The sequence below is a fragment of the Aspergillus affinis genome (genome assembly GCF_023601865.1).
Source record: "Aspergillus affinis strain CMG 70 chromosome Unknown NODE_136_length_94364_cov_86_416405, whole genome shotgun sequence".
Taxonomy (NCBI): domain Eukaryota; kingdom Fungi; phylum Ascomycota; class Eurotiomycetes; order Eurotiales; family Aspergillaceae; genus Aspergillus; species Aspergillus affinis.
The window spans coordinates 47,108-74,528 of record NW_026515917.1 but is presented as its reverse complement, the minus strand read 5'-3'; the positions used below and the strand labels follow the sequence as shown (position 1 = coordinate 74,528).

At 49.6% G+C, this 27,421-nt stretch overlaps 9 protein-coding genes across 9 annotated transcripts; 7 read left to right on the top strand and 2 right to left on the bottom strand.

Annotated features, from left to right (window-relative positions):
- Positions 1 to 393: 393 nt before the first annotated feature.
- Positions 394 to 3,447, bottom strand: KD926_001777 (transcription factor domain-containing protein; the record flags this gene model as incomplete). The annotated part of the gene is made up of 6 exons (XM_053105361.1): positions 394 to 1,162; positions 1,218 to 1,280; positions 2,008 to 2,369; positions 2,458 to 2,749; positions 3,053 to 3,236; positions 3,285 to 3,447. The coding sequence occupies 6 exons, from the start codon at positions 3,445 to 3,447 to the stop codon at positions 394 to 396; spliced, it is 1,833 nt and encodes a 610-aa protein (XP_052951477.1).
- Positions 3,448 to 4,167: 720 nt separating this feature from the next.
- KD926_001776 (NAD(P)-dependent alcohol dehydrogenase) lies at positions 4,168 to 5,367 on the top strand (the record flags this gene model as incomplete). The annotated part of the gene is made up of 2 exons (XM_053105360.1): positions 4,168 to 4,377; positions 4,429 to 5,367. 2 exons carry the CDS (start codon positions 4,168 to 4,170, stop codon positions 5,365 to 5,367), a joined length of 1,149 nt encoding a protein of 382 aa, XP_052951476.1.
- A 2,597-nt stretch (positions 5,368 to 7,964) lies between these two features.
- Positions 7,965 to 9,229, top strand: KD926_001775 (MBL fold metallo-hydrolase; the record flags this gene model as incomplete). Its single annotated transcript, XM_053105359.1, has 2 exons — positions 7,965 to 8,769; positions 8,820 to 9,229. The coding sequence occupies 2 exons, from the start codon at positions 7,965 to 7,967 to the stop codon at positions 9,227 to 9,229; spliced, it is 1,215 nt and encodes a 404-aa protein (XP_052951475.1).
- A 1,099-nt stretch (positions 9,230 to 10,328) lies between these two features.
- Positions 10,329 to 11,205, top strand: KD926_001774 (uncharacterized protein; the record flags this gene model as incomplete). Its single annotated transcript, XM_053105358.1, has 4 exons — positions 10,329 to 10,514; positions 10,595 to 10,609; positions 10,665 to 10,987; positions 11,052 to 11,205. 4 exons carry the CDS (start codon positions 10,329 to 10,331, stop codon positions 11,203 to 11,205), a joined length of 678 nt encoding a protein of 225 aa, XP_052951474.1.
- Positions 11,206 to 12,654: 1,449 nt separating this feature from the next.
- On the top strand, positions 12,655 to 16,266 carry KD926_001773 (PFU-domain-containing protein; the record flags this gene model as incomplete). The annotated part of the gene is made up of 3 exons (XM_053105357.1): positions 12,655 to 13,266; positions 13,892 to 14,345; positions 14,402 to 16,266. 3 exons carry the CDS (start codon positions 12,655 to 12,657, stop codon positions 16,264 to 16,266), a joined length of 2,931 nt encoding a protein of 976 aa, XP_052951473.1.
- Positions 16,267 to 16,513: 247 nt separating this feature from the next.
- On the bottom strand, positions 16,514 to 17,503 carry KD926_001772 (NADHX epimerase; the record flags this gene model as incomplete). The annotated part of the gene is made up of 4 exons (XM_053105356.1): positions 16,514 to 16,945; positions 17,021 to 17,115; positions 17,185 to 17,250; positions 17,323 to 17,503. The coding sequence occupies 4 exons, from the start codon at positions 17,501 to 17,503 to the stop codon at positions 16,514 to 16,516; spliced, it is 774 nt and encodes a 257-aa protein (XP_052951472.1).
- A 375-nt stretch (positions 17,504 to 17,878) lies between these two features.
- On the top strand, positions 17,879 to 18,347 carry KD926_001771 (mitochondrial 37S ribosomal protein bS16m; the record flags this gene model as incomplete). Its single annotated transcript, XM_053105354.1, has 3 exons — positions 17,879 to 17,955; positions 18,063 to 18,243; positions 18,309 to 18,347. 3 exons carry the CDS (start codon positions 17,879 to 17,881, stop codon positions 18,345 to 18,347), a joined length of 297 nt encoding a protein of 98 aa, XP_052951471.1.
- Positions 18,348 to 22,242: 3,895 nt separating this feature from the next.
- KD926_001770 (RNA-binding protein) lies at positions 22,243 to 24,042 on the top strand (the record flags this gene model as incomplete). The annotated part of the gene is made up of 1 exon (XM_053105353.1): positions 22,243 to 24,042. The coding sequence occupies one exon, from the start codon at positions 22,243 to 22,245 to the stop codon at positions 24,040 to 24,042; it is 1,800 nt and encodes a 599-aa protein (XP_052951470.1).
- Positions 24,043 to 25,657: 1,615 nt separating this feature from the next.
- Positions 25,658 to 27,053, top strand: KD926_001769 (mitochondrial 37S ribosomal protein mS45; the record flags this gene model as incomplete). The annotated part of the gene is made up of 2 exons (XM_053105352.1): positions 25,658 to 26,128; positions 26,364 to 27,053. The coding sequence occupies 2 exons, from the start codon at positions 25,658 to 25,660 to the stop codon at positions 27,051 to 27,053; spliced, it is 1,161 nt and encodes a 386-aa protein (XP_052951469.1).
- Between the last annotated feature and the right edge of the window lie 368 nt (positions 27,054 to 27,421).

Sequence of the window (27,421 nt, the reverse complement as noted above, 5' to 3'; positions counted from 1 at the left end):
GGGTGCTTCAAGTGCAAGCAAGTAAGGGGTGTAGGTGTTCTAGATGCAGGAGTATGCTATGGGCGCTCTTTACTACTGTTTTTATCAGCGGTATCTTGCGATCGACCACCTGGAAGTAGTATTAATGAAAATGAAGTCGATATAACTGTAGCCCTAGACTTTCTGGTTTAACTTGAAAATGGCTGCTGAATGGCTACCAGTGATTCAATATTAGCTCGGTAAATTGATAGCTTAGCAATAACAGAGAACGGCGAAGCAACCCCCAAAACATCACAATCCACAAATTCCGATCCTTCCTGTTTGCTCTATCATCTGGTCAGAATGACTGGACAATAGCATGTTTGACTCGAACAATACACCATTTTCCGAGCCTTCCCATTTTTCCATCTCATACTATATCTCACTCTTTCGGTCACCCTCACTTGAATGAGGACTAGCAGAAGATGTTTTGTATGCGTGACCCAAGGGGAGGATTTTCCTGTTTCTTATTTGTTCACGGGTTGCAGTTTTGATAGTACCTGGGTCGTCCCCTGCTTGTGTAAAGGGCTCTCTTTTGTTATCAGCCGCTTCAGGCACAAAATAGCGTTCCACCGAATCCATATATCCAGTAGGTGTATCCGTTCGACGTTCTTTTTCTTCAATCAAGGCGCAGCAGAGGTCATTGAGAAACTGAGGAGGTAGTTCTTCTTGTCGGTTTAAAAAGCGCGTTTTGGTTGCGTTTTGCGTCCAATTGTCGACCAGAAGCAAGCGTAGTGGTGATTTGGGCAACGTGTGAGTATAAACGTATTTGATCGTGTCGCACCCAAAGATAGCATAAGAATTTTTATCTAGACCGACTTTGCAGCACTGAATAACGTTGTTTTGTAGTGTAGGAACTTCGAATTTGCCAGCAAGAACCCAGAGCTGAAACAAGTTGCGCATACGTTTCGGAGTAGCTAACTCGATGGAAATCTCCCCTTGATACATCCAACCCAGAAATTCAGAGAATGTGTCTGGATCATCGTCTGGAAACTGAAGGGGGTCTTCCGAAATAGGTCTCTCACTTCGGTCTTTAAATAAGGAATCGAAGTAGGGGGAGCCGTCGCACAACAACTCCAAATGCACATCAAATGGAATTTCATCAGCGCCCACGCTGATATGCACGATTCCTCCACTGAGAATACTGTGGCATTGTTGGTAAGTGGTTCATGCTGTCAACTTGTTGAGCGGCGACATACGATTTTCCAAAGCGTCTCGCCATTTGTGGCATTTCTTTAGGACGGAACCGATCCTGAATACTACTGCAGAGGTAGTCCAGACGTAAAACTGACGAAGTTTATGTTTGGGAGCGGTTGCGGTTGTTGGCGGGTCTCAAACTAGACCTATTCTGGTTAGTGCACACATGACCCACAGTCCTAGGTAAGGCAGGTACTTTTATACAAGGCCTCGTGGATAGGAAAAAGAGAACTTTTCAGTAGCAAAGACACCATGCTGATATTTTATGCACATACGACTTGATAGGAATCATAGGTTCATGGCTATTGCGTTTCATATCCGGGCTCGGTAGCTCCTGGACAGCTCGCGAGACTATTAACAGGCATATAATCAAACGGTTCAACCTCGCCAGTGCTCGGAAACCCAGTAAGCCCTTCAAATAGACCATTGTCCCATTGGGAATCTTCAAAAAATAAATGAAGAGTGGGATCAACCGCTAGCGGCGCAGAAATTGCATCCGTATTGTCAGCTATAGACTGCAGGCGCGAAGCATCAAGCCGGGAATTTGACCCCGATGGTTTAGTCGCCTGGGAGGGCAGCGATCGATCCCTTATTCGGTCCAGAACGGCAAGACACCGCATTGCAGCTTCGTTATGATAGCTTAAGGAGGCAAAGCAGTCCCGAGATCTCTGGATGGATGAGTGCCATAGCTCCTCGGTAACTTTATACACGCCATGATCGGGACGCTGGGCCGGTCGAAGGTAATGGATGCTGAGAACAACAGTTGCTTGGAAAAGGAAGTAGGTCGCGTACTAGCTGAGACCGGTGTGGAAGCTATACTGGTTGTTTTGACAGAAATTGGCGATCTCTTGGATTGTTTCGACTGCCGCGAAATGACACATGTTTTGTGCTTCTTCTCTGTCCAAAGGTTGATTGCACTTGCGCTGGCATCCCCACCACAGCATCTCGTAGATTCTGCTCTTTCCACATAACGATTGCTCGTGGTCCGCGGAACCAACTGGGATGTCCTGAGCCGTGAAATATTGGGGCAGTGATAATTTCCATGCTTTGAATTGGCAATCGATGGATCGAGAAACCTTGAGGTCCCAAGCACCTTGATTAATCGAAGAAATCAGTTCGTTGAAGACCACATTGCCAATAGACATCAATCGTGCCTGTGCAATAATAGCTGAGTAGACCGTAGGTTGCTCCATAGGGGGAGGTAGATGAAGGTACAAGCCTATAAACGTTATTAATAATCACTAAAGTCGGTAAAGCCTTGTCTTGAGGTACAGAGTCGTCAATGTTTCGTGGCAAGCGGGTCTCGATAAACGAGTCCGAAACGTTCAAGGGTCTCCTGGTCGTCAAACTAAGGCCACTATCAAAGCAATACGTGATCCACCAAACAACACTTCGTTGTTCATTATACAACGTGTCTGCTGATGCTGCTCCGGGGGGTTCACGATGCAGACCCAAGCCAAGAGCCATCCTATAAGCAATGCCAATGAAGTTGTATCCTGTATTTGGGCGATCTCCTTTTTTGGAGGTAGTTTCCCTGTAGATTAATTAGCGATATATCCGTCACTTCCTCAGTCATGGAAGTGGATACCATCAGGAGAAACGCTTGCACGTTCAACATTGTTCCCGACTCCAACATGCGCATTGGCATTCGGAATCTAGCGGCAGTATAATACCTGGATTGCTTCGTGTCTAAGCCTTTTGCTAAGATCTAATCGCCAATGGCGAGAACAAGAAGAAAATTGGATGCCAGCTCGACCAAGAATGTATTTGGTGACGACTTTGGTATTTCTCACGGAAGGTGTTCTCATGCAGAATTGGATATGAAGGATTATACCACATGAAATAAGCACCGATCAAATTATCGAAAGTCGCTGCGTTCCCAAGGTCTATCGATAGAGCTGGGCTCTCCGTTGAATTGGTGTTTGCAGGCGAGGTGTTCTCTGGTTGACCAGTTCCTGACTCTGTGTTCTCTGGAATCAAGTCTGAGATTGTTCGAAGGAGACTGGTTCCAGAGCTAGGCCCTATACTATGTCAGACTAGGTATTGGGGCTTCAGTCATGGGTACTCACCCAGATAACCCGACTCTGTTCTTCCCATTGGAAGTGATGTCATCCCATCCAGTTGACTTTGCTGTTGTCCTGGCTGTGATGTCAATGGGGTTTCTCGCCATTCGAATTTATCCGACAAGACCGCGCTCTCGTCATCTGAGTTTGGCTCGTGGGATGCTTCCATCGATTCCGTTGAGTATCTTTCGAGATTCCTCGTACCCCCTTGATTGATCAACTGAGCTTCAATATCCAGGTCCAGCTTTATTCTAGAAATCATAAAAATCAAGGCTGAGCAGCGAGCTTCTGCCGCATCGAGGTTCCTATGCTTTATGAGTAGAAGACCTCAAAGTGAGCCAACATAGACACCTTACTTCCTTGTCAAGGGTGTCCAAAACGGAGCCACACCGTAGATGCAGGCCTTCTTGGCAGTAGCGCAGTAATTGCATGGTGAGGACCCCGAGCACTTCTCGGACGTTAGTGACCCTGAGCAGTGACAATGTGATCAACCGTGTATCTTTCTTACCTTGCTCTTGCGTTTCTGAAAGACCAAGTACCGTTACTGGCTGCTCATACGTAAATGGAGAATGGCGCATACCCTGCATTCTTTGCACTAGCGATTCTCAGTGAGTAGATAAAAGTGCAATGGCATGACGGAGCATTACCTACCACTCGAAGCTCATGGGGGCCAGGTCTTGTCCGACCCACTTGCTGATATTTCATGTCGAGATATTCGTATACGGCAGAGAGTGCTCCGTTGTGTGTAGTTGAAGTCTTTCTACTGCGGGTTCATCGGCCAAACTCAGTCCGACGCAGACAATGCGCCGATGGCAGTCATGTGCTTGCTTCATCACTTCTTCAAATTTGAGGATTTCCAACATTTCATTTGCAGTCTGTCTGTCACAACATGAAGATCCTGGCTTTGCAAAATGACAGAAACCGTAAGCGTTCCGTTGTTACAACATCCACATCGTCGCTGACCTCGTTACAAAAGAATCTGTGCTGCCTTCTCTATGGGCCTGGAAAAGCTCGCTTTGAGCACCGTGAAGTTACTCCAATTGAAGATCCCCGTGATTATCTGGTTCGCATTTCGTATGTGGGGGTCTGCAGGAGCGACGTGAGTTTAGATCTGGTTGGCATTACAAACAACTGTTAACACCAATACCAGGCCCATTTCTGGACTCATGGTGGTGTAATGCGGATGGTGTCTGATGAGAAGCCCCTTGTAATGGGACACGAAGCATCCGGTATTGTTCACTCCGTTGTACCAGCAGTGGCCAGTGTTATGCCAGGTGATCGTGTGTCAATTGAGCCTAGCTTTTCATACCGACGGTGCAAGCAGTGCAAGGCTAGGAGATATAATCTCTACGCTGGAATGAAGTTCGCAGCGGATCCCCCAGATAACCATGGTACACTAGCACGGCTTTTCAGAACTCCGGGGGATTTTGTATACAAGATCCCAGACTCTGTCTCTCTGGAAGAAGCTGTCCTGGTGGAGCCATTTAGCGTTGCTGTTCACGGTGCTCGACTTGCTGGGCTAGCACCTGGGCATGTTGTGCTTGTCCAGGGCTCAGGAAATATAGGTCTTCTTGCAGCTGCGACAGCAAAAGCCTTCGACGCGAAAGAAGTCTTTGTCTCTGATATCAATCAGAGTAAGCTTGATTTCGCTAAAAGTTTTGTTGGATGTAAGACCTTTATGTCGGATTCAAATTCTTCCCCTCAACTTGAACCAGTTAGGATGAAGAAAGAGCTGGGAATCGACGAGGGAGCAGACGTTGTCCTCGAGTGCACAGGCGTTGAATCCTCTGTTCAGACAGGTATTTATGCTTCTGGACCGGGAGGCGTAGTTGTCCAAATTGGCCTTGAAAAGCCATATTTGACGCTACCTGTTTTACATATGTGCGAGAAAGAACCCGTTTTCAAAACAGCCTGGCGATACGCACCGGGTGATTATGAAGTCACGCTTTCTTTCATCAGCTCTGGAAGAATTTCTGTCAGGTCCTTGATCAGCACTATCGTCCCATTTGAGAAAGCGCCTGATGCTTGGGAGATGACAAAAAATGGGCATGGCATCAAAAATCTTATCCAAAGTGTTCAAGATGATTGAATTCAATTGTTACTTCTCAGTATACGGCCCTGGAACTACTATACCCGCACACCGATCAACAAGAAAATTTGTTACCGGCGAATACTATTCAGGCTTGTTGTCCTAATTTATCGGTAGCACTCGCCAGCGTGACCTGCTACCTTCGGCAGTGTGGCCTATTTTTATTTCTATTAGTTGCCTCGTGTTTTTGAATATAACTTCTTCGGTCTCATCAAGGTATAAGCAAAAATGGGCTTCTATCTCCATATATGAGAATACTAGTCAATAATAGCACTAATACCGCTGCTAACCGCATGTTCAGACATCCATGTATTGTAGGTTGTGTCCTGATAACATATCTTAGCTGTTCGCCAGACGGATGGAGCTGGACTTTGCTTCTATACATCGTCAAAAGCTGCTTCATTAACTATTTCGTAATCACTTATGGTCTGACAGCATGGCTGACGATGAAATTGGTGGAATGCTTGATCAATTCTATGCAGCGAGGCTGCAGACTAGCTAACTATCTACGATCGCTGTGTGGGTCATGTGGTGCACTAAACTCCATTCGGAAGGTCAAACATGCGAGGCACCGCCAACATGGTCTAGGCCTATATACCTGTCGGTTGACTTGGTCATTGCCCTAAGCAGATATCCTATCGATTCAACTGAATGTAGGTATATGCTCGGTGGGTAAAAGTGAAGTGTTATTCTAAACTACTCGCTTCGTTGAAGATATATCAGCTGCCTATGCCAAGGAGTCACATGACTTAGGCATATCAGCTGAATAATGGTTCCAACAATACCCTTTGATGATATCCTAGATTATGGTAATACATAGCCTCCATCAATGAGGACGTCATTACGTCATTACCCGTCATGTAAGTTGAGGCATCGCTAGCGAAGTAGAGATACAGTCCCTTTATTTCCTTGACATGACCTTGCCGCCCCAGGACTGACATGCGGTACGCCTCATGAACAGTCTGGGGACTAGCTCCCATCTTAGTGTCGAAAAAGTCTGGTGAAACGATATTCACCTTCGCGAACTCCCGCCACTCACAAGCCAAAGACTTGCCAAAATGGGTGACAAACGCTTTGCTACCATTGTAGACAGGCTGATCAGTGGGCACGTTGACGATCCACCATCGACTTTGTATGCATTAGACTTTATGTTATGAGAAAGAGCAAGCCCCTTGGACTTTTCGATAGCCACGTCGTTTTTCTGTCGGCTTGCATAGTGAGTCTGTGTACCGCAATATCCACTATCTGGCGTATCACTCACGAGTTGTACCACAGAGCGACCATTGGCGCCGGCCTCTACCAGCCCCTCTACAACAGAAAATCAATTCCATCTGCTCCGCCAGTGATCACGGCCACCTTTCCATCTAGACGAAGCTGTTCCATAACATTTGAAGGCCTTTCCGGGAAGGGTCGCGGGAACCCGTCGCGGACGCGGCCACAGTCGTTAAAGTTCATAGACATAGTTAGAATAGCTGATATTTCATACGAAGAGATGTGAAAAGGAGAAAATAAAAGAGATGAGAAGGGGCTTTTAAACCAGAACTCAGAGCAATCATCATTAGTCCGATGGCAGTCGGCTGACACAGGTCCGCTTCGATCCATTGCCAGCCGAATACTTGTCGGCCCAATGTTGTCAGGATCCAGTTCGAAGCCAACGTGGTGTAATTGGAACCGTTCGTTACCTAGGCACATTACTATATTCGATGGCAATTTCTGGAAGGCGGGAGCTCACATCGCCCGGAGATTCGATAACCCCTATTGCAGAGGCAAGTCAGTGATCCTCACGTATCCAGAGAAAATAAGGATGATGCTCTTCTTCTAATGTGCTCCTAAGATCTTCTAATACCATAGAACACACGTGTACGGAACATGGGGAAGACATTTAGGATATTGGTAAAGCGATCGAGCATTTGCGGCGCCATTATGCTAGCTTTATCCGTCGTCTTGGACGTCTAGGAGCTGCAGATAGCCATGGACATATATGGTATTGCCTTGACTGTGAATCCAAGAGCTTAAACAATCATCGAAGCTTTGACTCCGAAGTGTGTCACGGGTTCATATTGGACTGTCTAGATGTTCGTTGAGAGCAAACTCGACCTGAGTATGAGGTGAGTAGTTGATTCGAACGTGCTCTGGCCGAACTATACGACAGAGAATATGCCATCAACTTCGAGCTCAATTGCCCTTCCTTCCTCCAAGTACAATGAGACTCAGAAGTTAATTGTATAGCTCCGATGCTCTTCATTCCTGGTCCCCTGGCCTGGTCCCCGATCGCCGTACCAGTCGGCCGAATGCCCCGAGAAAACCGCGAAAGTCAAGATGACACAAAACAACACAAGATAAGAAAGGCAATCGATTTTATAATACTGGAGTAGCTTATTAGCACCAAGATTTACTCTATAATATTCATTATTAATGCGACATGAAGAAGTTCCTCCATGGTATGGTGGCAAAGTGAGGTCATTAACTTTAATCGCCGATTGACAGTCGCCGACCCACATGCAGCTAAAAAGTCCATGTTTGAGTCAGCGACAGGAATATAAATCCGGTCGTCTCGGGCGATATGCGATAGTCATTCTTGTACCAATTCACACATCATGATAAGTATTCGGCCTCGCATCAGTAATGCCTGGCGGGGAAAGGCAGGCCAGCTTTGGACGCCGACCTCGACCTCGCCGACCCGAGCTTCAATGCTCGGAGACTACAGTCAACAATTCTCCGGTTTTTCCGGCCAGCGAGCACCTGTCACATATAAGAACGGGGCAATCCCAGTGAATCTATTCAAAAGTCAGAGCAATCAATTCGGTTTGCCCAGAGCACCAAGCTCATATCGACCTACACGCTATACGCGGCCTTTGCCACTCAACCCCTTTCAGAATCATACCGAACATCGAACTTCATACATCACCATGACTAGTCCATCAGGAGAGCCAACGATACACGACATCTTCGAAAGCAAGACAGGCACATGGCAGTATGTGGTTGCCGATCCATCGACCCTAGCTGCAGTCATTATCGACCCAGTATTGGACTACGATGCGGCCACCAATTCTGTGGCCACCACGGCAGCGGATGCACTGCTGGCATTGGTTCGGGATAAGGGCTACACTGTCGAGAAAATTCTCGAAACACATGTTCATGCGGACCATCTCACTGCAGCGTCGTATCTCCAAAACCGCCTGGCTGAGCTGCAAGGCCATTCACCATCCATCGGCATTGGGAAGCGCATCGAGCAAGTGCAGAAACTGTTCAGTCACCGGTACAGCGTTCCGGAGCAGGAGTATAAGGGCATCTTCGACAACCTTTTCGATGATAACGAGGTGTTCAACGTTGGACAGTTGAGGGCCATGGCAATCCATCTTCCGGGCCATACTCCCGACCATCTAGGGTATAAGATTGGGGGTAAGTTCTCAGCATCAACTCGGTTTAGTCCCAGCTAATAAAAAGTCTAGACAATGTCTTCTGTGGTGACTCACTATTCCATGCAGACATTGGCACCGCTCGCTGTGATTTCCCCGGCGGCAGTGCAAATAACCTCTTTCAGTCGGGACACAAGCTTCTTGGTTTGCCTGGCCATGTTAAAATCTGGACTGGCCATGACTATCCTCCTGAGGATCGCAAGTCTCCCATGTCTTGGATGAGCGTTGAGGACCACAAGGCGGAGAATAAACATCTTAAAGCAGGCATCACTGAAGATGAGTTTGTAAATGTGCGGAAAGAGCGCGATGGGAAGTTGGCAGAACCAAAACTACTTCATCAGTCTCTGCAGATCAATATTCGAGCAGGACGGCTACCCAAGCCTACGGATACTGGGCATCGAATGCTTCATCTTCCGTTGAAACTTAAGGGGGTCGAATGGTAATCGAGGTGAGAGTTAGTATTGGGCCACTTACCTTTACATATGCACCTACATGTACTTGATTTTCTAGGATAACTGTAGATTTCCTTTTCAGGACATTACTACACTAATAAGAATCTGAAGCCCTTTTTGGCCTATTAGAGGGCAAAAAGAAGGATGCTAAAAAATTAGCATACTTATAGCATATTAATAGAAATATATAGGCGACCTACTCTCAGCAACGCACCCACGGGATTCAAACTAGTTCTTCCTCCAAAATTCAAAGGGACAATTCAACAAAACTTGAAAGCCTGCAATCGGGAAACAGCAGCCACCTTACGACCGATCGAAGCTTTGGCGATCTTTTCTATCTCTCGATATGGAAGTTGGGTTTATGTTCCTAGGATTTGCCCAATTATAGCCGATGAAAGTTGTCGCTATTCACAGATTCTTGACTTGTTTACGCCCGCCCGGGCTCTTTGATTAAGGCAGCTCAACTATTGACCAATGCGCCAAGCAAATATCCTACGTTTTGATCAATATAAAAAGTCGTCCTGTATTGGCACCCACGCCCCTTCATTCAACAAATGCACAGGAGCTGCCAATTGACCGTTGTTGTGGAATGACATGCGTGAAGCTTCTTTTCTGATAACAAATGTAATTTTTTCCCCGAATTTACAGTCATGACCTGACGGCGCATCAGTATATCTCATCCTTTTAGTCAAACGAGATATCTTTCGATTGTTTTTCCACATTGGGACAGGGCTTGGTTACAGTCTGGTTACACATGGTGATGGGCAAGTAGCATATATGACTCGAGATCCTTGCGGGTTTCAACAAAGAATGGTCATATGTACCCCACAAACAATCCTGGTTGCCCAATAGTTGAACAGAGGGCGGTATTTTCCGTCAAACGATGAACACCCTGGACATTTTTGAAATGAGGGGCTCAAATGAAGTGCACGCTACTGACCTAGGTGGATCATAGTATACTGATCTAGCTGGGGGGCGTAGGTCTTAAAAAGTACACGGCCACCCGGCGGCGCATATTTGTTTACTACTTCAACTATTTTCTTGTTACCTCACTGCGTCATTTTGGTCATCTCTTGTGTAGCATCACATCATGCCTACAACGCTTGAGCTTGCCACTCGAGAACAAGAGCAGACACGGGGTTCGAGCCAGCAATCATTGGGCCTGGCCACAGATGATGCAGTTCGAGTGAAGCAGAAGTGGAATAACCCCCAGATCAACAAATGGCGTCTGCTAGCTACCTTCATCAGTTTCGCATTGGTAGAAGCCAGCGATGGAGTGAGTCTACGGCGTAGGTTATCTTTCTACCACTACTTCCCTCACGCACGGTGAAATATTGAGGCTAACTTGTATTCTAGGCACTGGTCCCATATGTAGGTGCAGAATTACTATGTCCTCGGATATCGGGGATAAATTGCTGACATCCAGGGGATTCGAGACTACAAGCTGTTTACCACAGTCATTTCCTTGATTTTCGTGACCCCTTTTGCAGGCTACGCCATAGCTACGATCATCGTGAATAAGACGCTTATGACGTTTGGCCAGCGAGGCATCGCGATGATCGGTCCCCTGTGTCACATTCTCCCGTTCGTTGTGATGGCCATCCACCCGCCCTACCCGGTTATGCTCGTCGCCTATATCATCGTGGGCCTCGGAAACGGCCTGATCGACGCAGCGTGGAATTCTTGGACTGCGGACATGATCAATGCAAACACATTAATGGGGTTTCTGAACGCATTTTATGGACTTAGGTTAGTAGTGGGCCCGAGGTGTAGTAGTCTCAGAAACCGCAATGCTAATAAATGATCTGTACAGGGCCACGCTAAGCCCAACGATCGCAACAGAGATGATCAAAGCCGACTTACGTTGGAATTTCTTTTACTACACCCTGCTCGGTCCTAGAACTTATAGCAGGCATGGCTACGTTCTGGCACGCCGACGCAACGAGCTTCCGTCGAGAGAACCGTAAGAGTGCCGACGCCAGTGGAGGTAGCCGAACCATGGAGGCTATGAAGAGCCCAATCACCTGGATCATGGCCGTCTGGTTATTCATGTATATGGGTGTCGAGGGTGATTCGCCACTGGAATACCTTCTGCTGACAGACCCTCTTTTTTGACCGTCGATCCCGCTAGTGTCTGTAGGCGGCTGGATTGTTGATTTCATGGTCCAAGTCCGCGGGGGGAGCAGCTACGAGTCTGGATTTGTTCCTACCGGTTTCTGGGCTGGCGTGATCCTAGATGCTTAGGAAGTAGTTTTGCAGCTACCACCAGGGCTCCGGGAAAGAGAGGACCGGTGAAGAACCCAAGAAAAGCCACTGCAACGGCAGAGACAGTGAACTTTGGAACCAGCCAGAAAACAAGCTCGAGGGCAATCGAGAGGACGAAATAATCAGTGATCGCAATCCGCTCTCCTTGAATCTCTCCGTCAGCACTGATTTCCAAGATAAACCTAGATCAGGGAGTAGCATACCAAACCAGTCATTTACGAACCCAAGACCTAGTCGTCCTGTACATTGGAGTCCCTGCCTCTCAGTTGGCGTGGATCGATTCTGACAATAGTTTCAAGGAGCACGAACCCCGACGGCGCCTTATCTTGTTAAGGTGGGTTGGAAATCATTTATGTCTAATTTCAGTAGCCCCTACTAATATTTTACTGGCAGGAACATGGCCTTCAAACTTGTGAATTAAAAAGAACCCGAAACATATTCACTAAGGTACTAATAGTCTAATTCAGATTGGCCACTATGCACTGCAGCTGGACAATTGCTCAGTACGATCAAACGAATCGATTGCCAGGAACAATACGATTCCTTCCAGTGGAAGAGGGTGTTAGAGACGATCCGTAGGACGATGATCCCTCCCCATCTACCGAGGGCCATAATCTCTGGTGAGAGCAGTGCCAATACGGGTCTTTCTTCACTAACACGACGATAGTAATCATGGCGAGCTGACTGACCCTGGAAGATTCGCGATGCTAGCACTAGGCAAGAGTCTCCGAAATCTCTACGTCGATCAACTGAACCTGCTTCCAGCTGTTCTGACGACTTCGGACATGGTCTACTTTCGATCTTCTCCGTTTCCTAGGGCCCTTGAGCCCTTGCAGCACGTTCTTTGGGGCTTCTTTCCTCCATAGTCCCGTGCACTGTCTTTTGGACCCTTCCATATCGTCATGCAAAGTCCCCGAGATGAAACTCTGCTTCCGAACGAAGACTACTGCGAGCGTTTCATCCAGATATGCAAGGCCTATACCCGCCGCACGGCGGATCGATGTAACTTCCCGTCTCTACAAGAATGGAGGAAAGCATTAACCCCATCTCAATAGGGAACAACAGTCCAGAGATGCATTACCTCAATATTCTCCTCCACGACAGTATGCCCGGTCAGCAGCGCGTAGCGGTAAATTCCAGTCCCACCATGCATGCCATCCATCCATGACATGATCAATTCCACGGCCGCCAGCGAATCATCGGAGATTAAGCTCCCTGAGCAATTCTACAACCCAAGGGTACGTGACATAGTCGACATGATCGCCTTCGAGGAAGAGTACAGTGCTTTCCAGGAGAGTCAGAAGATGCGACGTGTAGGCATTGGTGCGCTTCTGGGTGACGTTGTCAAGAAGCTCGTCATGGACGTCGAGCAGCGGCTCCCTCGGACAGAGACCGAGGAGATACCGGGTCCAAGTCCGAAGCTCTTCCTCGCCGGGTCTCATGATTCAACCCTTGCGGCAATCATGGCGTCTCTTGGAGCGGTTGATGAGAAGGCGCGGCGCAAATGGCCTCCTCACGGGTCTGTGGTTTCTATTGAGCTCTTTTCCGACCTGAGCGGCAGTCATGGCAATGAAGCGATCGACAACACTGTCTCTACATTGTCGTCGATTCGACGGACGACGACGCCCAATTTGACATCTCAGCAAAAGCGTCGACTTGAGCATCACTATGTTCGAGTCCGCTATAACGACCAGTCACCGGTGGTACCCGGCTGCAGGGAGACTGGGCGTAACTGGAAGGGAAACGAGAGTTTCCGCACCCTGGTGAGAATCTGGCCTATCTCCTATGATCGGCTCTCGGAAACTAATGGTTTGATCAGGCTGCTTTCAAGGAGATTGTTGATCGATTTACGCCGCCCGACTAGAAACAGGCGTGTGTGGCCAATTTGGACGAACTGGGCTTCCCCGAACGGGTCGAGCCTACTAGATAGTAGCATTGGGTCCGTAGCTTTTGTAGTGAAAACAAAACATCACACGGAGTAGTCCGAATAGTTACCAGGGCAGGTGGAAAGGGGCGCTTACCTCAACACCTTCTAGCAAGTTCTTCTCCACCGCCCACGTGATAGATCTCCGCCCATTGTTGTGACTGTAATGGAACTAAACTAAGAGACCAACGCAGCTGCTCTCCAAAGGTTCCTGATTCACTCTTCTTTTATCGTCATTTCACTTCTTTTATCTCCCCTGGAACTAATATACCCCCTTTGTCCCCTGAATTACTCCTCCCTCTGGGCTCTGCTCGGTTACTCTTTATGTATGCCTGACTTCAAGATCTCCGCTTCTCTGGAGGGTCACGGCGATGATGTAAGATGCCCCAGTCAATGGATCATGGCCACCAAAACAGCCACCACCTGGCCTTTGGACCACTGCTGACCATACCCTGGATTGCTAGGTTCGCGCTGTGGCCTTTCCCAACCCCAATGCCATTTTGTCCGCATCTCGAGATGCAACGGTTCGGCTCTGGAAGCTCGTCTCTACCCCGCCCCCGACTTACGACTACACCATCACCTCACACGGCTCGGCGTTCATCAACACCCTAGCATACTTCCCCCCAACCCCCCAATATCCCGAAGGACTAGTACTTTCCGGTGGTCAGGATACAATTATAGAAGCCAGACAGCCTGGGAAAGCCTCGGACGATAATGCGGATGCTATGCTTCTGGGCCATGCGTCCAACGTCTGCGCCCTAGATGTCTCGTCTGAAGGAGGTTGGGTGGTGAGCGGCAGTTGGGACTCGACAGCTCGACTATGGAGAGTCGGGAAATGGGAAGCCGAAGTCGTCCTCGAGGATCACCAGGCTAGTGTTTGGGCTGTGTTGGCCTATGACAAGGATACAGTTATTACCGGTAGGTGTCCTTCCTGCTGCCTAGAAAATACCGATTGGATGTTGATTCTCAAATAGGCTGCGCGGATAAAATCATACGGATATTCAACACTTCAGGCACTCTACTGAAAAGCATCAAAGATTCCCGCGATGTCGTTCGTGCCCTGTGCAAACTCCCTCCTTCCCATCCTACGGGCGCACAATTCGCTTCGGCGGGTAATGACGGAGTCATCCGGCTTTTTACGTTACAGGGTCAGCAGGTTGCGGAGCTCCATGGTCATGAAAGCTTTATCTATTCCTTGGATGTTTTGCCCTCTGGTGAATTGGTCAGTTCCGGTGAAGACCGAACTGTGCGAGTCTGGAACGGTACACAATGCGTGCAAACTATCACTCACCCGGCAATCTCGGTTTGGGGCGTTGCTGCTTGCCAGGCGACGGGCGACATTGTTACAGGTGCTAGTGATCGTATCACTCGAGTCTTCACCCGGAGTGAAGAGCGAGTCGCCATCGCCGAGGTGGTGCAGCAGTTCGAACAGACGGTCAGGGAGTCAGCGATTCCGGAACAACAAGTCGGCAAGATCAACAAGGAGCAGCTTCCAGGAACCGACTTCCTCAAACAAAAGTCGGGTACTAAGGATGGCCAGGTACAAATGATTCGTGAAGACAGCGGCAGCGTTACAGCCCACACATGGTCTGCAGCGTCGCAGGAATGGATAGCGGTCGGCACAGTGGTCGACTCTGCGGCCAGTAGCGGAAAGAAGACAACATACCTCGGACAAGACTACGACTATGTTTTCGATGTTGACGTAGAGGACGGGAAGCCGCCTCTCAAGTTGCCATTTAATGTTTCGCAAAACCCGTACGATGCCGCCACGAAATTCATCCAGGATAATGAGCTACCCATGACCTACCTCGATCAGGTCGCCCAGTTCATCGTCCAGAATACGCAGGGCGCAACTCTCGGACAAGCGTCTGGGCCCACGCCTACAGGCGCTGATCCCTGGGGCTCGGAGAATCGTTACCGGCCCGGGGATGGTTCAGAGGCTCAACAGGCTCAACAGCCATCCGTTCCCGAGTCACGTCCCAAAATACTTCCACAGCGATCATATCTATCCATCAAATCCGCCAACCTCAAAGTCATTGCGAAGAAGCTGGGCGAGCTCAACGATCAGCTCGTATCGTCAGGATCGAAAGATGTGTCGCTGAGTCCTTCGGAGCTGGAGACGGTCGTTTCGTTGTGTGGCGAACTGGAATCCTCGGAGAAGCTGCAACAGTCTCCTGCTGTTGGAGCTGGACTTCCCTTGCTGTTTAAGGTCGCCACCCAGTGGCCTGCCACGAACAGACTCCCCGGTCTGGATCTCCTCCGTCTACTTGCTGCCGCCACTCCTGCGACTGCTACCATCGATTACAATGGCCAGGATCTGTTCACTGGTCTTCAGGCCAGTGGCGTATTCAATGCCCCATTGAACGCCAACAACGCAATGCTCACCATCCGGATGCTGGCCAATCTATTCGAAACAGATGCCGGTCGCCAATTGGCTGTGAGTAGATTCGATCAGATCATCGCCGCCGCCAAGTCAGCCTTGACGAACGGTGGGGGCGCCAACCGTAACCTCACCATCGCCGTGGCGACGCTTTACATCAACTTCGCAGTCTATCTCACATCCGACGGGAGAGAATCGGCCCCCGAGTCATCCGAAAAGGGCCTGGTTCTCCTTGCGGAACTCACGCAGATGGTCTCGGGAGAGAAGGATTCGGAAGCAGCATACCGGAGTCTTGTTGCTCTCGGGACGTTGGTCAAATCACTCGGCGAGGAAATCAAGAGTGCGGCGAAGGAGATTTACGATGTTGGTCAGATCCTGGGAGCGGTTTCGGGCTCTGGGCTCGGAAAGGAGCCCAGAGTCAAGAGTATTGTTGGCGAGATTAAGGAAGCGCTCTCGTGAAATTCGGCCAAGCCTTCTTTCAGAGTTTCAGCGTTAGACTACACCATACACACTTAACGATAGTTATGCACTAGTCATGAATGGACATTCTTCAAATTTCAAAAAGTTGAATCACGCCCTTGATTATAGATAAGAATATTTAAAAGCAGCAAATGCACACGCTCCCAAAATACTATATCTAGACCTCTCATAAATTCATACCCTTAACGCTAACCTATACACAATAACACACACATTCCTACCTCTTTTAAAGCCTCCCCTCCCCATTAACCCCCACCTCAACAATCTGCTCAATGCCCGGATACACCGGCAAATCCAGCCCATACTTATCGGTAATACTCTTCGTCAAGAACCTGCCTCCCAGAAAGTGTCTCCCGCGGTAAAACTTCACGCACGGCTTCGGCGCCGTCAAACTGATCAGAGCCTCCGGCATGAACTTCGCCCCGGGTCCTTCCTTCGGCGGCCCGCTCTCGATGTTCCACGAGCTGGGCGCGTCGACGCTCAGCACGGGGATCGTGGCTGCCTCGATCTGTGAGATCACGGCGGGGAAAGGGTCACGAAGGGGGCCGCCAAACGAGAAGCCGAAGATGGCGTCTACAAGGAAGTCGGAGGATTTGATTGCCACGGGAAGATCATCGATGAAGGGGACGGAGAGATTGTTGAGTTGTGTTTTCAGGCGCTGGTTGAGGGACGGGGGTTTAGTTCTTGGGAGGGCTCTTTCTAGTTAGGAGAGTGATGGGATGGGCATATGTACCTGGTATAGTTCATTCTTGCCCTGTTTGGGGTAATAGATTGATGGCGTGTAGCCGTATTGAGCCAGGTGGCGAGCTGCGACGAGGCCGTCGCCGCCTGTGTATGATGGGATGAGTATGGTTCTCGAGTTCAATAGCTTTCTTGGTCACTCAAGGGCTGGCTTACCGTTGTTTCCTGGTCCACAGACAACAAGGACATTCTTTCCAGAGCTGGGCGGGTGCACGCGGTAAACTAGATCGTGATTTTTAGCCATGCGCTGCCGGGGTTACGTTGGTGGAATAGTTCCAGCAGAGGTCGACTCACTCGCTTGCGAGACAGACAGGCCAGCTAATTCCATCAATTGATCCAGAGACCATCCACCGATCTCCATTAGGTCCTTGTCGAGGGACGCGGCATCTTTGGAGGAAATGGCCTGCGACGCATTTAGCTTACCATCGAGGTAGTGTTGCAAAGCGGGGAATAAATACAGTACCTTCAACGACATCTTTGCGGTTTGAGCGTAATTGCGAAAAGGGACGGGAAATCGAGGCCGTCTAGCAAGCACAGAGCGAAGCATACAAATTCTGGAAAAATTTGGATTGGATGTCAAATAGTGAAGAGAACATTCGAAGCAAGGCTCGAGTCCCAACTAAATAATCTCGACGGATGGGCATTGCATCATCGCCTTATCACGGCGCATCTCGTGCTCCACCGCCTAAACAACGCTAGACCAGAAAGGGTTCTCTCGGAACAATACCTCCTCCGGACCCGCGTGAACTTCCGCGGAGTCTGTCTTGCTCCAGGTCCCAGCATTCGGTATCCCATTGCTCTTTTTGCGTCGTGATTTCTTGCCGGTCAATATCAAGAACCAATCGTCAATATGGTCGTCCGCATCCGTCTCGCCCGCTTCGGCAACAAGCACCAGCCTTTTTACAACATTGTGGTTCAGCACACCCGGTAGGTTTTTCTCCGTCGTATTTTTTAGCCGGCGCTCTACGTTGGAATTGGGAATGGCACGGAATTACTTAGAGCAATGAACGAAGACTAACTGTTGCCTCGATTAGTACTGCCCGGAACTCGAAACCTTTGGAAGTCATCGGAACCTACAACCCTGTGCCGCAACGTCCTACGAACCAGGCCGACGACCGAGCATTCAAGGACATTTCACTAGATCAATCCCGCGCGAGGTACTGGGTTGGTGTTGGCGCGCAGCCTACTGATTCCGTGTGGCGGTTACTGGACCTGGTACGTGGTGGACTACGTATATACCGGTAAAGGGAGTTGGCAGGCTAACCGATATGCTTCAACAGGCCGGCATCGCGCAACGCAAACCGCACGAGATGAAGTAAATTAAACTGGGAGGGTCCCACCTGTTCTTGGGTTAAATCAAGCTGCTCTCTCAGCCGTTTCAACCTCATCAAGGTTACATCGTTGAGCGCAAGAGTTAAAGTTCCTTTTCGGGAAGACGGCATGAACGAGAGAGCGAAAGCCTAGATGGAGCGCGAGATGAACAGCGTGACAAAGAAAAACTGGCTTGTGCAACCAACCCCCTTGTCTTTGGCATTTCGCTTGGCGTTTCTGGTCTTATTTTTAAACACTTTTTCTCACTTGTATGTATATTATGCGGGTCGACTTTTTTTCTTTGTTTTCTATGTAACATGGATTCGCATTCCCCTTTTATGGGAGATTTTTTATTTGTCCTTGAGAGAAATCCTATCTATTAACCTCGAGGATATCATCTCCGACAAGACAAGTGAACTCGGGGCCATCTATCTTAGGTTCAAGCAAGGGGGACGTCTGCTTTTGTACGGAGTACATATGTATACGTATGCCCATACTAGACAGACCCCGAGGAAAACATCTCCGGCGTCCTCCGACGAGGTCATGTCAAATGACCTGACTTAGGTACCCTACCTTGCCTTACTTACAGTTTCAGCAAGGTCCAACCAGGACTTCGGTTCTATACTTTTGATCCCCAACCTCAAGGCAGAAACCAGACGTGAGATCTCACCCCATACCCCCATATCTCCCCATCTAGCCTAAGCACGTACGTTCATACGGTGCATACATAGCTCGACCTGCATGTCATTCCCAACAGGGCTGAAACAGAAACAGCAAAAAGGGTTGGTTGGTTGGTTGGCTTTGCAATTCCCACCGCCTTGCCATGTCTTAGAGTAACATCCAACCATACATACATACTATGTACATACGTGCTGATTCGAGTCTGTCATTGTGCCTGAGACATGTAGGTCTCACAACATATATAGAACTCGCATGACAATGGAGGACCTCTCTCTGTCTGAGTTTGAAGGCCGAGGTCTGACTCACGAGACGCGTCATGGGCATTCCCTAGATCCCTTGATTTGAGTGTTTACCTACTTATCTACCTACTTGCCTACCTGGCCAGGGGTCTATTATGATAGAGTGCGCGTCGTATACCCCGTGCTCCGTACTGTCAAGAGGATCGTTCCTAGGCAGCCCGTCAGATGAGCTGAGCCCAGAATCTAAATAAGCACTAGGTACCACTCCGAGTGCACGCTAACTTTAGGTAAACAGCCGAAACAAGATCAACCAGGATCCAGGCCAATCAGTCATCGCAATCGAAGTTCGGATCAAAGACAAAAAGAGGAGACAGAGGGGAGAGGGGAGAGGGAGAGAGCCAGTAGCAACGCATAGAATAGACCAGATCAAACCCGCTGAAAGAAACCACGAACCATCTAAATAAAAGTTTTTCCAACAAGGCACAGCAAATACAACCGACTTACTAATAATGCGCCGCCGGGCAACGTCAAACCAGGAAAGAAAGACAGACAGAAAGAAAGCCCACAGAAAGGGGGCAGAAGAGGGGGGAGGGAATCTTCAATTGATTGGAGACGCCCCCCCGAGGGCCACTATCCAGCAGGGAAGATCGGCGGCAGAGTTTGAGCTTTTCCATGGGTTGATGGCAGCCACCGGGGCCCGCTTGGTTGCCGTTGTGCGCCTCCTATTGGCGATCTGGCTCTCAGGATGAAAGTCCGGAGTATGGGGTTCTTGGGATTACTATTCACGTTTGGGACTTTGGATTTGGGAGGATTGTGGTGGTGGTGGTGGTGGTGGTAATGGTGGTGGTTCATTAAACTCACCTTTGTGCACATGTGTCTTGCTGTTTTGGATATCCAATACGAATAAAAAGAGTAGGAAAAATGGGAAGTATCTGAAAAGACAAGGGTGACAGGGAACCGGTGTGGTGACTCCTGCAATGCAATCACATCTCCTAGGTACCTGCTAGGATCGGTCGAGGTGAACGGGAAAAAGGATGGTGAAGGATATCTTGCTAGGTTTTCTCTCACTAGGTACACTGAAGAAGAGGACAAAAGGTTCTTTATTATTGATCAGGTGCAGGGCTGCCGTTGGGGAGGGTTTCGTCAGGAGACAATTCGTCATCACGAACTAGACTACGGGGGAGGGCAGGGAACAAAAGTAAAAAGAATTTCAAGGCGCAAGGATAATGCCGAACACGATGCCAACCATGCAGCTAGTCCCTATCTATGGAGTATGAAGATGTTATCATAGAGTAAGGCAGTACCGTCCCGTAAGAATGGGCGTGGTGGCTCCAGTCTCCACGCGCCGCGGGATCCCCGCGCACGCACGCCCTGATCGCATCCGTCTCTCGGGTCTGCCTAGATCGCTGCACTCGGTAAGAGCAATGCACGAGGTTGTGATACCTTGGATTCCATTAGTCAGAAGGCAGAGAGAGAGAGAGCCTCGCGCACACTGTGACTCATTGCAAAATGACCGACGATTTCCAGGGTTCCTTTTTCTTTTTCGGACAGGCATCGAATAGTCAGGGGGAAGGAAACGGTCGTTGAAGATAGTGAATCCTCCTCCGTACTCCTCCGTACTAATCAGGACTCTGGAGAGGAACCATAATCATGAACGTAATTAAATTAATTTTCAAAAATCAAAATCAAAATAAAATAAAGAAAATAATATAATGATCCCAATAGCGCGTCGTGTCAACCGGACATTTCGGGTCGCGCAGTTCCCTAGTGACTGTTTAGTACTTCCGTAGGTCCTGACGGGACTTCCAGGCCTGGACCGGGACTCTCGTTGGACGAAAGCAAGAATACTCCCGGACTGCAGGCTGCGCTTGTCGTGTCTCTCTGCCTATGATCAGAGACGGCTCAGAGACGGCTGCAGGTGACTACGAAGTCCCTGGAACAGAAGCAGACTCGATCCGTGGTCCAAACGCGCTTCGCCCTCGCCGAGTAATCAACTCATCAGGCCTCCCTTTTCTCCTCACCACTTGACCGAGAAGGCTTTCCTAGTCGGACCTGTTCTATCGTAGACTCTTTTACTATTATTGACTAAAATGAATATTCACTCAAAATCATTTAACTACATTGAGTGTACATACAGTACATACACCCTCCGGAAGTATACTTCGTACTTTGTATTACGTACCGTTTCCGGGATCGGCTTAGGGCGACGACCCCCGCGTGGTTGTAGCCACAGGCCCCGAGTTCGACCACAGCATCACCACCCCGTTTACCTCCCCTCCCTCTTCCCTCCTCCTCCTTCTCCCTCTCTCCCTCTTCCCTTCACCCCCCAAACTTAGACTAACTCTATCCTCCCCCCGAACTCCCCTGCGCTTCTCTCGTCCTCTTTTTGTTCCTCTTCCCTCCTGATAATCTTCCTTTCTCTTTCTCCTTCCGCCCCCCTCCTCTCTCTCTCTCTCTACACACACACACACACATACCCTCCCCTCCCTCCTCGTCCTTCTCCATCACGTTCATCTCTTATTGTCATTCTTGATGTGCATTTTTTCCCTGTCATCAAACTTTGGATCTTATTGATCATCATTATTCATCGAGTCTGGTCTTGAGACCGCTACGCATCATTTCTATATCCGCGCTCGGCCCCTCGGTCCGTCAGTCGCATTTGCCTCTTCTTCCATCCACATCGTGGTTCTGTTTCATCGTGTCGCTTTCTTTCGTCAGGGAAGGATTCGTTCGCCTGTCGCCCACCTCGTGCTGCATTCGTCTCGATCGATCTAAATCTTGTCCCTGATTTCCATATTATTAATCTTGCTTCCGCGTTTGCCCCCGTTCTCAAATCTCCACGCATCCAACTCGGAACCCCCCTGTCACCTCTTTGCCTCCCGTCGCTCCTCTTTCTCTTCTCTCACCCTCGCTCCTTGCCTCGCGAGGAACCTCAACCTACACGTTCCACTCCTCTCGTGGTCGGATCATCGGTCCGCAAGGCATGAGTGGCAGTTCGAATCAGTCGACCCGTACGAGTCCAGGCTCCTATAGCACCACCCAGCGCACACCCTCCGTGTCGTCGGGCGCGTCGCCTCCGCACCAGTCGTTCCCATCCTCTCAGGTGCCCTCGACGGCCCAGAATGCGATGTCGACCGACGTGTACAATCATACCGCGTCGCAAGCGCCAACGTCTCTAACTGCCTCGTTCCCCTTTTCGTTTTCGCCTATCGGCTCGTCTCTTGACAACGTTCCGCCCGCCACCATGCGCCTGAGCGATTCCGACCGGTCGCCGCAGAGCCTCGGCGGCTTCGTCCGACCTGGCAACGCCGGCGCCGTCGCGATCCGCTTGCGCAACCTCCCGAATACCACGACTCCCGATCTCTTGCGCACCATGCTACTCTTTTCTAAAGAGCTCATCGACGTTGATTTCGAGCTCCCCGGTCCCTCGAGTGACAATAGATACCTCAGTGCGATCGCGCGCTTCCGTTCGCTCACGGGCGCAGAGGAGGCACGGAAGCTTCTAGATGGCAAGCCGAACACCAATAATGACGCAGAGATGATCGTGGAGATGTGCCACGGCCCTCCGCCATCGTCTTTGGCTCCCAGGCGCAGCACCATCGATCATACCGGGACCCCATCTTTGCTTGGAAACGTCGCGTCAAACGGCCATCCGGCGCGGTCGCGTTTCAATGGTACCTTCCAGAGCATGGAGAAACTCACCGCGACTAACCCCTCGTCGACCAATGACCCCTTACCCCCTTCCTCCGATGCAGGTTCCCGGATGCATAATCTGTTTTCGCCTCAATCACCGATCGGAAATGGTGTCCATGACCTTCCGCGCATCAGCGGCAAGTCGATGATTGACCAGGACCTTGATGAAGACACGGGCGAAATCCTGAAGGACCCGGTAGGATATGCAGAGAATGGCCACTCGAGCTCGGGCCCGGGCGCACTCCCTCGCCGGTCAACCAACCCTCAGTTTCCGACCGCTCAGTTTAGCAACTTGTCCATTGCGACAAACAACATGTCCTCGCCGCCGTTGTCTAATTACACTCCCGGCGGAGCCGTTCATGTGGGAATCACCACCCCTGCCGGCGCCTTCTCTCAGCAGTCCATGGCCAACAACTTGGGAAGTGCCCATGCGCACCCTTATCCGCACGGGCACCAGGCTCGTCATAGCCTCCCCGCCGCCAACCCGAACGATATGAACCCGCCCTGCAATACCCTGTACGTTGGCAATCTGCCCCCGGACGCGTCGGAAGAAGAGCTGAAGGCCCTTTTCTCCAAACAACGGGGTTACAAGCGTCTCTGTTTCCGCAACAAACAAAATGGCCCCATGTGCTTCGTCGAGTTTGATGACGTGGGTACAGCAGGCAAGGCGCTCAACGAGTTGTACGGATATAAACTGTCCAACAGCATCAAAACCGGGATCCGCCTAAGTTTTTCGAAAAATCCTCTGGGCGTTCGATCGGGCCAGCCAGGCTCTAACAATGCATCGAATGGCATGGCATCGCAAGTTCCAGTGTCTGGGGGCAGCAGTCTCGCCGGCATGCACAACCACATGTTTTCTACGGTGAGCGGACCGCCTCCTGGACTCGGCCCACCAAATTTCATTCAACCAATGCCAGTGCGCAATGGAGTCATGCATCCAATGGCTAACAATGCCTCATTCCACGCAAACACAGGCCTGGGCATTCGGACGCATGCCGTGAATCCCATGTCTCCCCCTCCCCCTCCGTCCAATGGTGCCGGATCCGGCGGTGCATCAGGTTATTATCCCGACTACATGATGGGTCGGTAAATTGACACAGGAGTTCAACTTTTTCTTTCTTTTCTCTGTGGAACTTATGTCTGACACGCTTGATGACTGTTAGGGTATGTGGCGCATTTTGTGTTTTGGAGGGGTTTTCATTCACCGTTTCACGAGCTAGATCAATCAGCATTGGGAAGGGCTCCTCCCCTTCTTCTTGGGAGTAAAGATCATGGGTCCCTGGGCTTTCCTGTCGCCTGCTTCTGCTTGACCTTTTTTTTTTTTCTTTCTTTTTTTTTTTTTTTTTTCTAATCCCGTTTACATTTTCTCTCCCCTTTCGTTCTCCCATCTTGCCTTTGTCGATTCGATTCACTTGTCAGCATGGAAATCAGGGGCGCTTTGATACACTGTCGTTTTCTCTTTCTCTTTTTACCGGTTTTGCTTTTGGGTAGGATTGCATTGTCATTGTGTGCGATTGTTTTCTTTTACCTGAGAAGCCCTCGAGGATCTTGCTTTTGTTCCCCATTTCACTCGGCTGATTTTCCTATCATCATTCATACCCTGTGCTGTACTATTGTGTTGCGCGTTCTCGGTAATAGTGCTTTCTGAAGGACATCTTGCGGGTCGAGTCTTGTGGTTTATGTTTGCGTTTGTGTTCACGTCTTCATTGATAGCGAGTGTTACTTTCATCTGTGCATCCGGCGTCCTTTTGATATCGGAAAATTGCCAGTGCGATTCCAAGTTTTGCTTTCTTTGGGGGTTTGTCATTCTTATGACTAGTATTATTACTTCTCTTTTTCGATCTCGTTTCCTTTGGTCTCTTTTTTGCTGCTGTTTTCCTTGATTTTTTAGTGCCTTCCTGGGATGGATCATTTCTCTCATCAGATATCTTGTCTTACCACCTTCTTCGTTTTTTTCACCGGATTGCGAAATGGACATAGCCGGTGCTACAAACCGACGAGAGAAGAATCCATTGGCCGGCAGGAGTATGATCATAAAGGACTGGATTCACTCATTCTTGGAATCACCCATTAAGAGGCGTTCTGCATGGACTATACATGGAGATACATTTCTTGAGGCTCCCTTCGATTGGGACACGGATATCGTGGGAAATTACAGCGCTTGGCTTCTCATTGAATTGCATCTTTTACGCAGCGTGGTGGAAACTTGCTCTACTTTTTGATATCATGTTTGTTTTTCTTCTCTTAAGTCCTTGGAAATATTTTGCTTCGGTTTTTGCTTTTTGTGGGTCCCAGAACTAAAGGGTCTTTTGGGGGACATAATTCATTATTTCATGATTTTCCACCTTCTGGGCTCGTTGAAACTATAAACAGTAAAATGACTTCGTAGTGAAAGTCTGGCCGATGGTCGAAAGCCGCGATGTTGAGGATTTCCCGAACGGGCGAGGTGGGTCACGTGAGCATCTTCGGCACCGAAAAGTTTCTTCGAGCATCCGCCAGTCTCTCTCCCTCTTCTCTCCCTCTTCCTCTCTCTCCATTCACCTCCCCTCCTCCACTCCCAACACCCAATTGGTCTCTTTGCGTCTGATACAGGTTATTTTGCTGCTATCTATACCCAGTGACCTTTTTGTAATACATCTAAAATTACTCCTTTGTGTCTTGTGCGGTTGTCTTAATAGGGAGGTTTTCTACCTCTTTTGCTCATCATGCCTCCCCGAATACAGAACCAGCTCGTCTCCAATTCCCTTCTTCCCTACCTGTCCTCCACCTCCACCACTTCCTCATCTACCTCTCTATCTAAGCTCCCCACATCATGCCCTCAATCACGCCGACCTTTCTCCTCCACCATGGCTCCCCAGACGAGGCTGCGTGTCAACATGTTCAAGTGGCTCGACACAGAGGGCGCTGGGTACAAATCCCACACTCCGGGGCAGACCAACTATTTGAAGGGTCGGAGATTCATCGAGGAGGGCCGTCAAAATACGCGTCCGTTCCCGCTTAACCCCAGCTTCGTCAGCGAGAGCATCCTCAGCGAGGATCTGCGGAAGGAGGTGTACGAGCAGGTTGTGATCAAGAAGAAGAGTGTGCGGGCCGTGAGTGTCAACTACGGAATTGACATGCGGCGAGTGGGTGCTGTGGTGCGGTTAGTTGAGCTTGAGAAGCGGACGAAACAACAGGTAACGATCCCCCGCTCTTTCGTTCTTTTGTTCTATTCTCTCTTCCCCCAAACCTCGATGCAATGATGAGACACAAGAAATTTTCGATTAGTCTTTATGACCCAGTTCAGCTGGGAATGGTTACAACGCCTTATGTTACTGATATGCATCTTTATTTTAATTTTTTTTCCTATTCATGCTATGACGCGAAAGTCTATGAGCCTAGCTCTTGCTAACATTCCTTCTCGTCTATTAGGGTAAGTCTATGGCTTTACCATATGCTCGTGCTGTGCATGAAATGGTTCCCTGCACACCCCTCTACTCGGACGCGATGGATCGGCGCCATAACCCTCATGAGTCGATCAACGACCTTCCGGTTCATCGGGCTACGGATCCCCAAATCTTCTACCCCGTTCCCGAGTCTCGTCAGTTCAACCGTATGGACGCTGGTCGTGTCTTCTCCGCTGCACCCGCTCTCACACACGAACAATCCGCGCAGCAGCTGTCGGACCCCGATAGTGTCATCATGGGCGTCACCAAGAAACCCGCGCAAATCGAACGGGTTGGCAAGGGCGCCGGCAAGCATCAGGTGTTGCAGGCTGCGGACGCGCGTATTCCTCATCCGCATCTCGTCGTCCACGAGCGCCGCTGGGTCACCCACCCCGATGAGAACCGTGAGAACCGCAAACTCTACGAGCAGCGTCTCAAGTCCATCGAGGCTGCCGAGCAGGCCGTTCGGGACAACCAGGCCCGCAAACAGGGCCAGGTCCACAAGGTCCGACCCGAATCGTCGCGCTTTGAGTTCCGCTTCAAGGACGTCGTCGTCAGCAAGGAAACCACCGGTGCCGATGGTCGTGGCTATGACGCCCCTGGCCGGAGATACGGTGTCCCCAGCTACGAGCGTAAGAAGGGCCAGATTAAGATTCCCACCAGCGTGGATGTTTAGAGAGGAACCAACCTCCTATCTCTCCGTATCTCGCAATTCTTCACCTTTTCAACGACTGTACTTTTACGCTCATAATGTGATCTGATCGTTTGAAAGGTCTATCATATCCCATCAACCATCCCCTTACCTACATATGTACTTGTATCCTGTTTTTTTTTATCTCTCACTTTCTTTCCCCACTGTACAGACATGTGACGAATGGGTCAATCAGTCAGCGTCGGCTTCTTTATCTTGTATTTGTATCTATCCATCTATCTTAACTATTTTGACAGGGGCTGGGATGCTCATCACCCATATGCCCTACTACCATTCTATATCAACCACCGATATCAAACCAATATCATCGTTCCACAGTTTCTACCGTATTT